This window comes from Theobroma cacao, chromosome 1, assembly GCF_053813885.1.
Source record: "Theobroma cacao isolate CCN51 chromosome 1, ASM5381388v1, whole genome shotgun sequence".
NCBI lineage: Eukaryota > Viridiplantae > Streptophyta > Magnoliopsida > Malvales > Malvaceae > Theobroma > Theobroma cacao.
The window spans coordinates 10,804,009-10,820,937 of record NC_142639.1 but is presented as its reverse complement, the minus strand read 5'-3'; the positions used below and the strand labels follow the sequence as shown (position 1 = coordinate 10,820,937).

At 32.5% G+C, this 16,929-nt stretch overlaps 1 protein-coding gene across 5 annotated transcripts; it reads right to left on the bottom strand.

Moving 5' to 3' along the window:
• Window positions 1-691: 691 nt before the first annotated feature.
• Window positions 692-13,361, bottom strand: CAND3 (tobamovirus multiplication protein). 5 transcript variants are annotated; one of them, XM_088808717.1, is made up of 15 exons: window positions 13,221-13,361; window positions 12,973-13,113; window positions 12,450-12,502; window positions 11,560-11,610; window positions 10,427-10,494; window positions 8,998-9,084; window positions 8,851-8,902; window positions 7,712-7,886; window positions 7,499-7,594; window positions 6,526-6,586; window positions 4,190-4,254; window positions 3,953-4,027; window positions 3,768-3,843; window positions 1,957-2,135; window positions 692-1,065 (listed from the first exon to the last, which is right to left on the bottom strand). In XM_088808717.1, exons 6-15 carry the CDS (start codon window positions 9,059-9,061, stop codon window positions 1,042-1,044), a joined length of 867 nt encoding a protein of 288 aa, XP_088664843.1. In that variant the 5' UTR covers window positions 9,062-9,084; window positions 10,427-10,494; window positions 11,560-11,610; window positions 12,450-12,502; window positions 12,973-13,113; window positions 13,221-13,361; the 3' UTR covers window positions 692-1,041. The 5 variants fall into 5 exon arrangements, with proteins under 5 accessions (XP_088664843.1, XP_017969756.2, XP_088664834.1 ...); XM_018114267.2 differs by lacking the exon at window positions 12,973-13,113 and having other exon boundaries at window positions 10,427-10,460; window positions 13,221-13,296; XM_088808708.1 differs by lacking the exon at window positions 12,973-13,113 and having other exon boundaries at window positions 1,957-2,123; window positions 10,427-10,460; window positions 13,221-13,296.
• Between the last annotated feature and the right edge of the window lie 3,568 nt (window positions 13,362-16,929).

The following is a 16,929-nucleotide window of genomic DNA, read 5'->3' as shown; positions in this document are numbered from 1 at the left end:
TCTGTTCAAAATTTTATAATTCCAAAATGTGTTCTATTAAACACAAAAATTGGTTTCATTTTATTAAACGCAAAAATTAAGTCATTACAAATTATAAGACTTGAACTTTCAACAATTGTTGTTAATAAAAATAAAAAAATAAATTTTTTTGTTATTACATATTTATTTTCACCATACAAAATTATTTGACATAATATCTAAAAAAATTATTCACAAAAATTTAAATAAATTATTTTTATATTTTCACTAACTGTATGCATCCTGATGTAGGATGATAACTTGACATGTTAGTGTTGCGGATCCGAATTTGAAAAATAAGAATAATATGAATATAAAATGATAAATTATATTTAGATTAATGATACTTAATCAAGTAGTAATTATAAAATTTTATTTAATCAAAAATAAAAATAGACAAACTTAATTAAATATAACAAAAAAATACTTATTTAAATTTTATCTCAAATCAAACTCATACTTGTACGTAATTTTTTTTTTATATAACTGAGAAGAGAATTTAAACTTTACTCTTTAAGTAGGAGGATTATGTACCAATCAATAAACTAAATACTCGTGTGCCCATACCTTTATGTAGCTTCTTGTTCCACCATCTAAAAACAACGATGGGGGACCCCCTTTGTTCTACTTTCTTAACATTTCTTGCTTAATTATTTCATTGGAGTTTTAATCCTTTTAAACAGAATCTTATAAGATCTATTAAAGATCTGATCAAATAAATTGTAGGAGCATATGTTCAACTTGCTCTCAACATAACTGCCTCTGCCAATACCTCAGAATGTATTTACAAAATAATGCTTACGAATCAGAGATCCTGCAAGCAGGTCTTTTTTACTCCTATACCAGTTCTATAGCACCTATATTCATGCATCTGATGTCAAAACATGGTTATTTGAATTTGTGATCCACCAATCAATTCTGCCAATTCCGAGTGCTGCATTGCAAAATTCCATCAATTTTTCCCCTTGGAACCACCAGAAATAACCATAATGTGATCCGATTTCTAGATGTCTGGATAATACATTAAATTGGACTTGCTCTTGACACCTGCAATGTAAAGCAAACGCCCATTCGGTGTTTCTCATCCATCATGCAACATCAAGAAAGAGAACAGTGGAAAAGGCATATGACAGTAATAATCATCATGAAGCAGATAAATGAAACAATGCTGCTACATGTTTATACCACTTTTTACCAAATGCAGGGGCAGATGTCTAGTGAATTTGTATAATTTACTGGATTGATCAAAAAGCTCAATTGTAATCTCATAGTTCCTATAAGTTGTTATCAAATTCAAATAATTGAAAATTTTGTGATAAACTCAGTCCAGTAGGTTTAGGCAATGAAATAACCAAGGGAGTGTCAAAATAGTAGGATATTAGCATCAGGTATCTTAAATGTAGATAATATATTTACAAGTTCATGTCTACTCTTCTTTTCCATAAGGTTATTTGGTAATTGTCTAAGTCCATCTTTAGAAAAAGCAATGTGAGGCAATTGAGCCTCTGCAGAATAATGATATTTAGTACTAAGCAAAGGTTTGAAAAGGGGAGTTCAAGTTATTGGCCAAAAAAAAAGGGGGTTCAAGCAAGATCAGCTGGAGATAAAAATAAGTTTTGAGCTCCAACACAATAAGGCAACTAAACAAACATTGCAGCAATGCAAAATGGTAGAGAAAAGGCAAATGGGTATCTCCTAAAGTTTAAAGTATGACAGAAGACAATTAGCAAAATATAAACATAACATCTTATACTTGTTTCTGACCAAAGAGACGGCACACCTTAGAGCTAACAATTTATTCATAACTTATGCAATCAGCATATCATTCTTCCTCTCCTAAAATTTTCAGTACATCATAACGTATGTAAAATTCACCCTAGCTTAAGAAGTTTGCTAGCACATTACGCAGTTAAAGCAAATGCCAATAGAAGTAGATACCTGATTCTTTGAACTTGTAGCAGTAGCCGAGTATTGATGATGCTGCATTCGTGCTGCCCCATAACTGATAAAAGTTATTGTTCTTGGCTGTACTTGCCTACTAATTGTGGGTGGGGCTGGCAGCTCTCTCATGACCCATAATACAAAAGCAAAGGGGACTGATGAACCTGTCAATAAACCTCAACGAATGACTCAATACATATGACAGAAATGTAACTCCTTAACTAGAATGTACATATTCAAAAGGACGCAAGAAATGTAAAAAAAATAAAATAGTGCACCTCAGTAAAAAAAATATTACTTCAATTTTTTAGCAGCCCCAGGGCGGGGGCGGGGGGGGGGGGGGGGGGGGGGGAAGGAGTGGGAGATGATTATGATAATTAATTCATCAAATGATAAATTAAAAATGCAAACAATTTATACATAAATTATATTTAATTCACTCAATGCAAAGTGACACGACCACGGAGAATAAGTATTGTTATCTGTTTGTGTATTCTTTATAAGACAACCATTTAATACCTGATAGAAGGGAGCTTGGAGAATTTTTAAAAGCAACATAATAATACGATTAAACCATATGTATCTCAGAATTTTACTTCGCCTACAAGTACCTTTGGGCTTAAAGGCATAATTATAATTTCTCCAATTCCTATGAATTAGGAGTACTTGAAGTTCAGTTCAGTATAAGGTTTGCAGACATTAAGTTCATCATCTATGAATTTAGGGGTTCATGAACTCTTCAATATGTTTAATAAATAGCAGCTTTCTGTTTTTATGTCCTGATCATCTTAATATATCAAGAATTTAATAATAACAAGTATCTATTATTCATGGTCAATGCAATAGTGAGATATTATAGTCACTTAAACATGGATATCCCTTGTCTAAATGTTCACTGATTGTTCTCTTCCTGTTTAGTCTTCTTTCTTGTGATCACTGCTTACTGTTATTTATTTGCTATTTTGTAATCAATTAATTAAAACATCAACTGTCATTCCTCATTCTCAATCCTTGAACCTGTTTGCATGATTGTAAAGTCATCAAGCCAAGAACTAACCATAAACATAAAGATTGATTTCAATTCAATACTTTCTTGCAACTAAATTTCTCCACTTGCCATGTTAATACTCTCCAAACTTGGATGCAATCCAAAACATAAGCCCTATATCCTACATCCATCCAATACGGAACCTGGTATCTCATTAGATAGCAGCCAATAGACTTCACAATGATCTGAAAAACAAATTAAGCTCCTCCAAGTTTGGACAGGAAGTTGCTTTAAACTTGATGAGAGCCATCAAGGCACAACAGTCAAATATCATGCCCACAGTTGCAATGCCCTTTGCTTAATAACTAGATAATTTGCATGCATATGTAATTTATATTTGGTTGGAGCCTACTTTTCTCACTTTAGAATGAAAACAAAGAGCTTTCCTGTGCTTGATGATTAAATACTTGTATCACTCTACAGCAAACAACTACAATGGAGAATTGCCCTGGTTCCTCTTAATCTCCTTTTCCTTGAAACCCCAGAATTTCTGTTATCTTTGATTTGTAATTACCATTGTTCTATCAATTACAAACATCAAACATTTTTTTAAGCAACTTTAAAATAACAAACACTAAACCAGGGGTATAGGATATCTAGTACTATATCATATTTGTTTTAAAATGTTTCAACTCTGCTTCAGCTTTAAAGTATATTAAGGTGAATAAAACACTCCTGAGTGAAGCCTAAAATGATGATAGACAAAATATCACTAACAAAACCATATTATAACTCAATCTTCAAAAGACTGAAGGAATACCTAAAACATAATGCAAAATGAGAAGAACCAGCGCTTGTACACCATTTATTTTCTTCAGAGCCCAATGATGAAAAAGCTGCCAGCAGAAGTAAAAAATTAACCATGAAAGAAAGAGTACATGCCTAATTCAGGAAAACAGCAAAGATCTCAACAACGTGCCAAGGGCTTAAGTATCAACTACTTACAGGAATATCTGTAAGAAGAACTATTAAAGAACTGGATGTGAAACATGAAATAGAGACAACTGCTAAACCAACCACCTGTAAAATGTGACAAACTTCAAGAACTTTTTGAAATCATTTAACACCAAGTTCATGATAATGTAATTTTAGCTGTCTAAGCATTAAGAAATCAAGACTATCTTTCACCCCAAAAGATACACAAAAGCACGGCTAAATAAAGAATAGTTAGCAAGTGCAAACCTTCCACATTTCTGATGAAGCTTGCTCAGATCGTACTCTCCTCAATTTAGAAAATAGAAGGAAACCTGAAATCAATTAAAGAGAAAAGTTCCAGAAAGAGATCAACCTTAAACAGGCAAAGCACATAATTAAAACCCCAACTAATAAATCAAAAACAGTAACATAATGAACTTCTTTTGAAAGATTTGATGCAGCCATTGAAGACCTTGACTCATTATTCTTTGTTAAGTAATATCAATTTATCAATTTAGGATTATGTTATGAATTGCAGATGTTTTCTTTTTTTTTTTTTGGGAGCAGAATTGCCATCCATGCAATTCATTGTGACTTGGCTAGGTATATTCTATTACTTTGACGAGTTTGATAATTATAGCAGTCTTCTAGGAGTTCAGTTGTATTTTCTTGGACATTAAGTTGGTTATGTCTTTCCAAATATTTATGTAACTTTCATATTGCAGTTTGCTTATGCTGAATTCAGATTTTGAGTATTTTGATCTTTTGAGGCATGGATGCATGGGAATACTTTGTGCACTTTCTATTTAATGTCTTTTTTCTATTCATTATTTTTTCTTGTTCTTAGTTTTCTGCATCCACATTAACTCATCTTCACAATGCTGAAAGCAACCTCAAACCTTTTGGCTTTTCTTGTCTTATACAATTCTAAATGTTATCTATTCTCTTGACTCCTTTGATCACCCTCAGTCCACATGTTCTCCATTCTTTCCCACAAAACTCCTATCTAGCTGCTGCCAGAAACTCCAGTAACCCTAGCTTCAAGCTACTCCTTCCCTCTCAAACCACCCCTAATCGCATTTCTAACCATAGCCATGAACCCAAAGTTTTTCTACCATTACCCTAAGCCTCCATAAGCCTTGATTGGCAGACTTCTCCAACGTTTTCCCATGTAAAGTGTGCTCCTTCTAGGCAGACAAATGGAAACATGCAAAGCATCAATGCAAGCCATGCATATACACACACATGCTCATAGCAGCAGGAACAAAAGAATGTTTAAAAATTAAAATTTCATATTAAGAGTTAAAACCCAAGCTATTGCAAAGTTCAACAATTCACATTTGTAAGGGTATAGGATGAACTCAAAAGTTAATTTATCTCTGATCCCCCACCTCCCAAACATAACTCCAGACACAAACAACCAACAGATGAGAAAAAGAAAGCATAATAAACATAAAAAATTCTCATTGATACCTCTTAGGGTATGTCTTCATACTCAAGCATGCACATGTTTTCTTTGCTATATTATACTCTCATGCCATTAGCTACACATTTTCTGATATGACTTTATTAGTGAATTAAATTATTGAAACCTCATCCAAAAACTTATAGTTTTAGGTTTACAGGTTCTTGACAATGTATTGCTATCAAAATTTTTGGTTCTAGTGGCCTAGAATTCGAATAGCAATTGTGTGGATTTCATGAAAAGCCAAATTTCAACAGAAGGTATGTGGTGACCCTATACTTTGTTTGCACTTTCAGCCCAATAGACTTGTACATGAGAGGGCATATTAGTGAATAGAAGCTTCAACTTTTAGGTTGACTAGTTCTTGACAAAATTCATGAATGAAAACTATCAATTAAATATTGTAAGCACAATTTATCATATGTATATAAACTAGAAGCAAATTTCAATTTCTGAAAATAGTTTAATTAGCATTGAATAGTATAGTTATGCACTTGACTTGATCTAGAAATATTCCATTCATAAATGATGCATATTATAAGTGCAATTTTTAAAAAACTCATGGCTCTAAGATTTTAGGAGACTCGTTGCTAAGAATATTTATTTAAGAAAAGGACAGCATCTTCCATCTTATTCTAATTAAGCAATATGAACTCAAAAACGACCCAAAGTCCATTATTTGGTTTATTTGTTCATCGTGCACATGATGCAATTATGGAATGGTGACATGATTTACCAATTTTAATTATGAGAAATGAAAACCTTGTATCGAAAAAAATCATTCCTAGACCATCCCAATGCTTTAGTGAAGTCTAGAAGTTTTCCCTCACCTAGGGAGATTCTCAAGAGAACTCGTCTCTACAAGCTTCTCGAGAAAATCCCATCATCGGAATTTTTATACCCATTGGCAAAATAACCGAGTCATGTGCAATGCAAAATAATGAATGATGCAAAAAAATGAATAAATTTATAAATGTAATATTTAATGTTAAACTTTGTGATTATATAAAAGTTCTCAAAAACATTATGTGTAACTGATGCACTATTACCCATATATCAAGGAGAAAGATAATAAAAGCCGAAAAGCTTGAAATCATGCATAGCAACGACAAAAATAACAGAAGAAGTCATTTCTCACCATAGCAACCAAAAGCTCCTCCCAGTATAAGTACTGATGCGGCAAAAAAATCTATATATACCTGCACACGAATTGCAGTTATGGACCACTAACCACTAGTTTCACCAAAAATATTAAAATAGTTGTTTTTTTTTTTTCTGATAATAGAATTTAGTTCTAATGAATCATAACAAATAGAAAATTCCACATCAATAATTTCAGTCTTGAGAGAACACCATTTGCTCTGATGCCACTGAAAGCATCAGGGTCAATGCACAAACTAAAACTGTTAAAAATGGATATCTGGGTAGGTATCTATTAGCATATGGAAGATACAATAAAGAAAAATTGATAACCCAATATACAAATCAAGGGAATCACATTTAATTCTCTCAAACAACAGCAACTAAGCTAAGGTATTAGTCATACCATGGAACTTAACAATATATACCATTAAACAAGCTTAACCACAACTGATGGCAGTTGGTTAAACCACAGCTGGAAAGAGTTGTGACAAGGTGATCCAGAGCCAAGCCTTGGGTTATTTGTCACAAAAATTTACAATCATATTTACCATATTGAATTGGAAAATTTTTTTGGAGAATAACAACCAAAAACACAATAAACATTTGGAAAAAGACAGTCAATCAATTTTAGCAAAATATACTATAAGATATCACATGGCCTATCAAACAAACTATTGCAGCGATAAGTGCTGAATACTCAAATATACCATGGGCCCTTTTTGTCATAATGTTGCACTTTCTGAACCCCCTTCAGCAATGTAATAATAAACTGAGGTTTCTTCCACTTCATTAGAAGTTAAGACCTTATTGTTTGATCAAACACCATAAACTAGCATGACAATAAGTTGTACAGCATATTTGCAACTTCCAATAAATATCAAATGTAAAGGACTTGATATGGAAAAATATCAAGGGATATTTTAATGTTATAATCACCATATGCAATTAGGAAGTAATGTGTTCCATACCCGAGCAACTATGACAGAATCACTAGGATTCTTCCTTGTGCCAATCCACATTATTGCAGCAAAGGAGATCATCAAGATGAGGTTGAGCATAATGATCTGGAGGAAGAAGAACGAAAAGAAAAATAAAATAACTCCATTGTCGATAAGATTGAATCTTAAATAGAAACTATTTGTACAATTATTGATGAAAACTGACATTGCTCTTCCTCATACCACAATAACAAATTTTTGTCTGCTACCAACATGAATGCCTTGGAATGAGCAACATTTCCAACGGGCATCCTTGTTTGACAAGCCAGCCTTGCTCTTTGAACTGTCCAGCAATGCCTGCTGACTACTGATTTCTTCATCTTCCTCTTCATCATTTGCCTGATGGCAAAGGTCGACCCTATAAAATCATTGCCCATAAAAGCATATACGTACCTTATAAATTACAATACACTACTTCTAGGAAAAATGTCTCATATGCAAAAAACTTACTAGCATATCCTCCATAAATTCTTTTGAAGATTACAGAAATACGATTCGTAAGCCATGAGTGATAATACCATGATATTTCCCAATTTATCACGTAAACTCAACAAGAGAGCATATTGAAAATATATTATTGATTTGCATTTGACATCTAATGCCCAACTTGTTCTATGTTGAACACTAACATTCTGCAGAACATATGAAGTTATCTTTGTCAATTTTCATTTTAATTTTAGAACCACCATTAACTATTGAAAAAACTACATAATGCCTTCGTAGTCTACTGATGTGCATTAGATCAGCTTATGTGGCATTCAAGAAAGAATAGGTCAAATGAACTAGCATGGTGGGAAAGCAATGTAAGACAGGGAGAAGGAATTTGCATAAGCAGAACAAAATAAATATGTTGTGATCACTCAAGAGCTTTACCTAAACCATTTTCTCCTTATCCAATGGATGGGGTTATTTATACACAATCATATTTTTGAAGTAGGAAGGCGCCACATAAACTACTACTAGACAACATTGTCCCTTATAATATAATAGGGTAGCTTCACCTCAACATAGAGGGACAAAATTTTGTAACTACCAAAATGGAAACTATAGCTTTCAATTTGAGATTGCGAGAGTATTGAACATTGACTTGATTAATGATTTATAATATATGTAGGATAGTAACTGTATAATGTTCAAGTTGAAAGAACCTTATCTTAATTTTTAAAAGATCCTGACAGTACAAGAAGCTCTAATCAACCATAAATCATCAAATACTAAAAATCGTTTAAGCATATAGAATTTAGAATTCAATGTTGAAAGGCAAATATTTTACATGATCAATAATTAAATGAAGAAAGTTGTTGAGATATGGTCAGACTTACCAGAAAGATAGGAGTAAAAGAAATGCAGCCAAAAACAGAATCTTGGGGAAGGCTGCAGCAAAGTTTTCACCATTAGACCACAGGCATGCCTCATTAAGAGGCTCTAGAAACAATTACTAAAGGCAAATATACTCAAGAGAAACATACCCATGAGAACAAAGCCACACACATGAAACCAGCAAAGCCACCTTTGGCATGTGGCAACAACCATGCACAAAAAATAAATGACACAACCTGTCATAAGACAAACAAATCCGAATAATAAGTATCAGATGCAGAAGATATTCAGACCCACTTGAACATTTTAAAACCACTCTTTCAGCACCAAGGAATTGGTTTAGGATTTCTTTAGATTACTTTGAAGGTAACAAATTTCTCAAGAAGGGTTTCCACATAAAAGCATAGGATAAAGTCCTCTTCACAGGATTGAAGAGCATGAAGCAGAAAACTTGTTATTAATTCAGGAAAATAAAGGAGAAAGAAAGAGAGAGAGAGAGAGAGATGATTTTACATTCACAATGCTGCTCTTTTGTCAGTGGTAGCTAAGAAAATGTGAATGGCTCTAAACTTCAGCTTCAAGTAATTAATGAATGAAAGAAATGAGAATGAATTAAATAGGAGGATCTGACATTAACATTGCAGAAGAACAGGAAAAGCAGGAGCACCCAATACTGAACATTTAGGTCAGAAAGTGTTAGAAGAGTTTTATTTGGTATGGACAAGGGATAGGATAGGAATCAAGTGCATAGATAAGTCAGAAAATGCTTGACAATGCAGATAATAATGGCACATAAGGGAATGGATGAATTACTAATTACACGTTTCTAGTTTCTAGATAGAGGTATTAGAGAAAGCATGAGGAAACAAGCACAAAATGTCCTTGATTGAGTGATGTAATGCATCTGTAGTACTAAGAATGAGCTTCCAACTTTGGAAGACCTGCAAATTGTGTCTCACTAATTAAATGAAGAACATGGTTGGACTGAGGGAAACATGACAAAAGACTTAAGTTGGCTGTAATAAGGGCTGAAGCCGATGAAAGAATGCTATTTTGTGATAGAGAGAAAAAAAATAGAAAAGAGAATAAAGGGGAGCATGAGAAACTGTTAGGAAGACCAAGGATGAAAGATTCCTATTTTGCAAAATGAAGAAGAAGGCATAAAGTGGATTTTGGAGATTGGAGCTTGAGAGATTGTTAGGTTCACCATGGAAGATTAGCTCTACAGAAACCTGGTTGGAGACCAACAAATCAAATCTATCTAAGCAACCCAATAATTTGCATTACAGCATATGCTAGCCCATATTAAGGATTATAGTTATTCATAACAACCATCCTGTAAATTCATATTCTTAATCTTAAAAGAACTCCTGCATATATCAATTGATAAGTCGCTTCTACTTCAAGAAAAAGTAACACTTGATATTGTGGCTTCAGAGCTATGAATGAAATATCATATCTACAATACTAGATATCTATTCCAAGTAGAACCATGCTACTTTAAATTTAATTACTAAGATAACAGAAAAGCCTCATTATGTAGAACACAGAATCTCAACATCTTAGTCTTACTCTTACCAGAATTAGAAGAACCTATCAAGAGATGAAGAACCTGCAATCAGCATTTGCTCCATCAATATTGTTTCCTTCAAAAAACGTAGTACTGAATTTCTTTTTCAAAAAAAAGGTACTATAAATTGCCAAATACATGAAAAGAATTATAAACATAGTAGTCAGAGTATCTTTGCTTTTACACAACAATCACAAATCAGAAGATGTGAAAAATAAGCTATACAATACATTAAAAACATAAAAAGTGCATAATCATTAAATTAATGGAAGTTCCAGCTTTCTATTATGATAAAGGAGGCCAGAAAAGGAAACAAGTTGATGGAATTGACTATGACAAGATGAATAAGAACAGAGAGAATATGGAAGACAATTAAGATCAATCAGATGTCTAGACACGCAAGGCAAAAAACATTTCTAATTTCTAGTAAGATATAGGGATAAAGGGAACTGGTCAAAGAAACCAATATTACAATAGGTAAACAATGCTCTGGCTTATACGACATGGTAATATTTTCCCTTTCTGTCAGTTGACTTAACTGAAGAGAATTCGCATCTGGGAACCTTTTTTCTTTTATGGAGTGGCAAGCTTTATCTTTATTTGGTTCCCCTTTTTCGACATAAAGGCAATATCAAGGAAGCCATGTTCACATGTAAAGCATATTATTACCAAAAGGGATCAGATTTTTGTTTTCATTATACACAAGATTTCCTTGTTTCCTGCTTCTTATCAACAGCAACTTTATTTCAGAATTTCATTCTACATCAACCAAATTCCACTTTTCATCTGATTGGCATTTGACAAGACAGTATATTTTGATTAATATCGATTGCATCTTTGCACTTTAATTATGAGTTTTAAGCGTTCTAACTACTTATCAAGAACTATATTTCCCAAAAAACCACAGCACCTTGTTTATGCTGATCGTTGCATTAAAGAACTGTCATGAAATACTATGATGTCACATACACCTATCAAATCCACAGTCTTGCACTCAAGTACACGTAAGAGTTTCTCTTATGTACTATAGGAATTGGAAACCTGAATTTTGGCCAAGGGGCACCAATGGAGAACCACTTGCACAGGCACAGACAGAACAAACCAGAAAAGACTAGGGAAATATTTAGAAGATTTCACTTACTTTTTGCCGTGTCCACCCAACTTGTTGATTCCGCAGGTGAATCCTAGAAAGCTGGTTAGAAAAGAAGGCTAAGATATGTCAAGAAAAACATTTCTGATATATATAATCAAGAAAATCAAACTATAAATATGGACTTGTCTCCTTAATTATTTATTGAGATACTTCTAGTTTTGTGGTACTTTGTAAGGTATGTGACATAATTAACTCAAGTTCATGATAATGATTTATCAAAATTTTAAGTTTTATGATTTTGGTTATGATTCTTTTAAAATCTATAAAGGTAGTACCTGAAAGGCTTACGCCCCAATGTGTCAACATGAACCCTTGGGGCATAAGCCTTTCAGGTAATAATTTTATATTGGCTCACTTTTCACCGCCATTCCATTTGAAACCATGCTTGAAACCCAACATAGGCGGAGATTTCAGATATTTTAACAGAAATAAGAGCCAAAATCCTCACCAATACAAATTAAAAAAAAAAAAAAAGCAAATGAAAAGGTTTAACATAATATATTAGGAAGGAGGCCCATGTCTAGCATTTTTCTCTTCTCTCCTTCTTCTCCCATAAAAATTCTGGACTATGATTAGCTATTCAATCTGTCCAGATACTGAAATCTACTCAAAACAAATTCAGAATTTTTTAAAGTGAAAGTTTCAAGTGATGCATGCACGACTCTACATTTTTATATGTTTTCCTGACATTTTCTCTGTAAAAAAGCAGGACCCAGATTCCCCAACCAAGCAAACATCACTAAATTCCCTTGGAAAGAATTACATGTTGCGAAAAAAAATAAAAACCCATATATAAACTAATTATGCCATCACAGAATCCAAATGCATTAGCAAAAGAAAACATAAACATTAGAAGCAAAAGGGTGCACAAAACAGACCTGAAAGAAGGCAATAAATGCGAGGAGAGCATCAAGGCTAGCCAAAGCGATATCTACAAAGAGAAAGTTGAGAGGATAGCACTTAAACATTGCTTGGTACAGGAATGATTTCCTTTCCTTTTTCTTTTCGTAGCCCAAGAAAAGAAGTTAGAAAGCAAAAGAGGGGAAGATAGCAAGGAAAGTGAAGCCAGAATAACTCTCTTTTCTCTCTGTCACTTTGTATCAGAGTTCTCAAACACACACAGTAACAGACAATGAAAGGAGGAAAGAGAGCTTTGTTTTGAACTCTGCAGTGTCGTGTTCTTTGTCCTCTGTTTGGGCTTTGGCCTTGAGGATTTTATTAGTAGCAAGTAATAGCAATACGGTAATGGTGATGCGATGTACGGAGAAATGAGGACAGGTGATACACTACCCTGTCTTGTCTGGTTTTGAAAATTTTAATCAAATTCTGCCAATAACAAGGGAATGGAAAGGCGTTGGGGGTCACAATCAAAAAATAAAAACGCTTAAACAGAAGCCAAACCTATTGACAGCTATGGTGTGATAACTGGACGCGGCGCCCAGGAAGGATAAAAACTTAGTGACTTTCGAGAATCAATATGCCTCCTCGAATGAGCCAGCGGTGATTTGTGACAGTGGCTAGATTCCTGGGGGGTGCGAAATTCTGCTGGGCCACGCCCACACACAATTGAAATTCAACTCTACCACAAAATAAAGAAGAAAAGAGGCAAAAAAAAAAAAAAAAAGAGGAGTATAATTCTAACAACATACGATGTTTATTGGAGCACAAGGACCAGACATGGCGGCCGGTCTGGTGATGGTGGTTTTTCATGCTTCCAAAGTTTCTTGCTGTCGTTTTAATATGCATGGTCCCTCCTGCCGCTTCACGGTGCATGGAAATTGACTCTTGCGGTCTCTAAAAAACATCAAAATGCTGTTCTTCCTTTCCTGTAGCTGAAAGGTATCCCTAAAGGACCCACCTAGATTTCTTTTGGCATGGGGTTGCTCCGCTTGTTGCCACATTTGCTTTGGAAAAAGTATCCATAATATAACAAAGCAGTCACAATTCTTCAATCTCAACTTGCGCATCTTAAAACTAACGAAAATGCACCTAACGGAGCAACTCTCTTTATTCTAAACACCAATGGAAACGGAATAAATATTGATATGATTAGAGGTGAGTAAATAAGTACATTGAATGATTTGATATGTCATATCTAAAGATTAAATAGATTATTTATTTTTAAAAAATAATCAAATATAAAAATAAATTAAATCAACCACACGTCAAATTAGTTTGATCGGTTTAGTTTTGGATCAATGAATCAAAATTTTATCATTTTTTCTACAAATTATAATATTAAAACTTATAAACTTCATCTACAATTATAAAATATATTAATTATGTAAAAATTATATATGTATATGTATACTACATTACTTTATTATATATATGAAATTAATGATACAACTTATATGTTATAATATTTTAATTTTTATATCAAAGTTTGTATAAATAATAACTAATTATAAACAATATATTATAAAAATTAAGAAGATAACTAATAAAATTATTAAGTGTAATCATATAAAAAATGTTTATTATAAGTTACATAATGCTTATGTATAAATTAAATATTCGTATATATATAATATGTTACTTTATTAGGTATATATAAAATTAATGACACAACTTATGTGTTATAATGTTTTATATAAGAATTTGTATACATAATAACTAATTATAAACAATATGTTATAAAAACTAAAGTGATAATTAATAAGGTTATTAAATGTAATCATATAAATAAAATTTATTATAAGTTATAGTAATACTTATATATAAATTAAATATATATAATATTTATACAATTATATATATATATATATATATATATATATATATATATATTCATAACATTTTATGTTACGAACTATTACCAAGGTGTAATAATTACAACATAATAATATGTTGGATATTTCTAATCATATATTATAATATTAACATATAAGTTATATCATTTAAAATGTATAACTTGTAATTTCATATTAACACATATTTATAAATAAATATATAATTAAAATTAAATAGCTATGATTATGATTTGTATATATACATATAATAAACTAATATATTTTAAATATATTATTAATTAAGTTTACCATGAATTTTTCTTAATATATATGAAAAATATTACATATATTAATATATATAAAAAATTAGTTTGGTTTTTTGGGTGAATTAGTCTAAAAATTTTAAAACCGAGAATCCACCAAAAAAATAATTAGACCAAACATTTTGGACTAATTAATCTAATAGACCAATTAAATCAAACTATTTTACTCAAATCGTATTTAATTTGGGTGAATAATTGATTTGGTTTGATTTTTCTCACCGCTAGATACGGTTGTCACTAGAAATCCTAACATGAACAATCCCCTTGCAATAATTACGGCAGCTACTACTTTTACTATAGTGATCTCGCCAGCCACTACTCAAAGCTTTGTGAATGGAAGAAGAGTTCTAAAGGCTATTCGATCAAAAGAATAACAGCTTGAACTTTTTTAAATTAAACTAGTGTAACCACTAAGCTATAGGTGTTTTTGAAATTCGAAGACTAATAGATGTTTTTGAAGCATTTAGTCTCAAATTGTAGCGGTGCTTTCATATTTCTAATAGTCTACGGGCACGATTCATGAAGACTAAGTATTGTGGTGGTTTAATTCCGATGCAAGTCAAAACCAAGATCCATGATTCGCTTACATGGAAACGTTTGAAAGGTGGCTGCCGAATTGCAGAATAGGACATCCGATGGAAGATTGGCAAAGGACAGCTCTTCTTTCAGCACAATTGTTGGATGGGGAGCAGCTTTTGGTAAACTCTTTCCTTTCTCATTTACATCCTCATATAAAAGTTCAATATTTTTATGAAAATGATAGATAAGATGTGGATAAATTAAAACTGTTCTTGCCTGAATTTTTAATTGAGAAAATAATTGAAATTCTTATAGAAAATAATGGTGAGGACGTTACACATTGGGTTCATTCTTCCAATGGTGAATTTACCACTAAGAGTGCATCGGATTTAATCCATCAAAAATAGGCAATAAGTAATGCTTTTGATTTAGTATGGCACAGAATTATCCAATTGACAATTTTCTTCTTTTTTCTGAAAAGTTATTAATAGATGGATACCTATTTAGATAGGTTTGAAAGCCAAAAGATTTCAGTTGACGTCTAAATGCCAATACTGCCATTTTGAGGAGACATTGCTTCATGTACTTTGGCAAAGTCTAGCTGCATGTTAGGTTTGGGAATTCTTTGCTCAATTTTTCTAAGTTTTTATTATTCAGCCTCAAAATATTATGCAAGTGGTATGGGCATGGTATTATTCAAGAGATTTTACAAAACTAGGACATATTCTAGTTTTGTTGCCCATTTTCATTTGTTAGTTCCTTTGGGTTGAATGTAATGATGCTAAACACAGACAATTATGAGTGTCTCCTCAACGAGTAATATGGAGAATTATGAAGTTATTAAGCAGCTTCATGAAGGGAATTTAATGTGCAAAGAGTAATGGAAAGGTGATATTAGCTATCCATCACCTTTCTGAATCAACTATCCATGCAGCCACAAATCATTAGATGGTTGAAACCTAATCTAGACCAAATTAAACTAAACATGGATGAGAGCTCGAAAGACCAATTTCAAAATGTCGTAGGGGTGTGGCACATGACCATACAAGTATGCTAATCTTTGCTTTTTCTGAAAATTTTGGACCCCATAATTCTTTGAAAGCCGAATTGCTTGCATTTCAAAAAGGACTTATGCTATGCCATGACCACAATATTTCTAAATCTAGATTGAGATGGATGTTAATGTGGTAGTTAATATGATATTGGAAGAGAGTACTGGATCATACAATATTAGGTATGTTTTATCTTCTTTTAAAAAATGCTTAAATTATTTTACTTACCGAATCATTCATATCCATCATGAAGGCAACTAAGTTGCAGATTTCCTTTTGAACCATGGCTATTCACAGCAAGGACTCTGTCACGACCCGGAACTCGCATCGGGCCCGTGACAACCGCCGCGACGTCCCGATAAGCACTCATTACCCCGAATGCCGATCGAAACCCCGCAAGGCTTAGCATCAACTTCCGCATCTCCCCGGTGAGCGACAGTTATTAAATCTCGCATTTCAAGAAATCATAAGTTGTTTCCAACTCAAAACAATAAAAATATTATTTTCTAGCTCACTGGGGCATTTTCGTCATTTTCTTTTTTTTTTGAAATTTCGAAATCCGAAAAAAATGTAATATGTAAGTGGAAACACATATTTCATGATTTAAATTAAATTTTGAAGTCTAAAACATTCGTTTAAAGTAAAATTATAACTATTTGAATATAATAAAAACATTAAATAAAATATTCTATTTTCTTAAAACACAATATTTTCAAAGTCTTCCTAAAATAA

Bases quoted from the DNA above. Each gene is read 5' to 3' on its own strand.
- CAND3 (XM_018114267.2), bottom strand. From the start codon at position 13,281: ATGAAAAACCACCATCACCAGACCGGCCGCCATGTCTGGTCCTTGTGC. The intron at 4,255-6,525 runs GTGAGAAATGAC...AATTGATTTCAG, and splicing joins AGGAGCTTTTGGTTGCTATG to GTTTCCTTCTATTTTCTAAA. The intron at 1,066-1,956 runs GTATCTACTTCT...TTTACATTGCAG, and splicing joins CTACAAGTTCAAAGAATCAG to GTGTCAAGAGCAAGTCCAAT.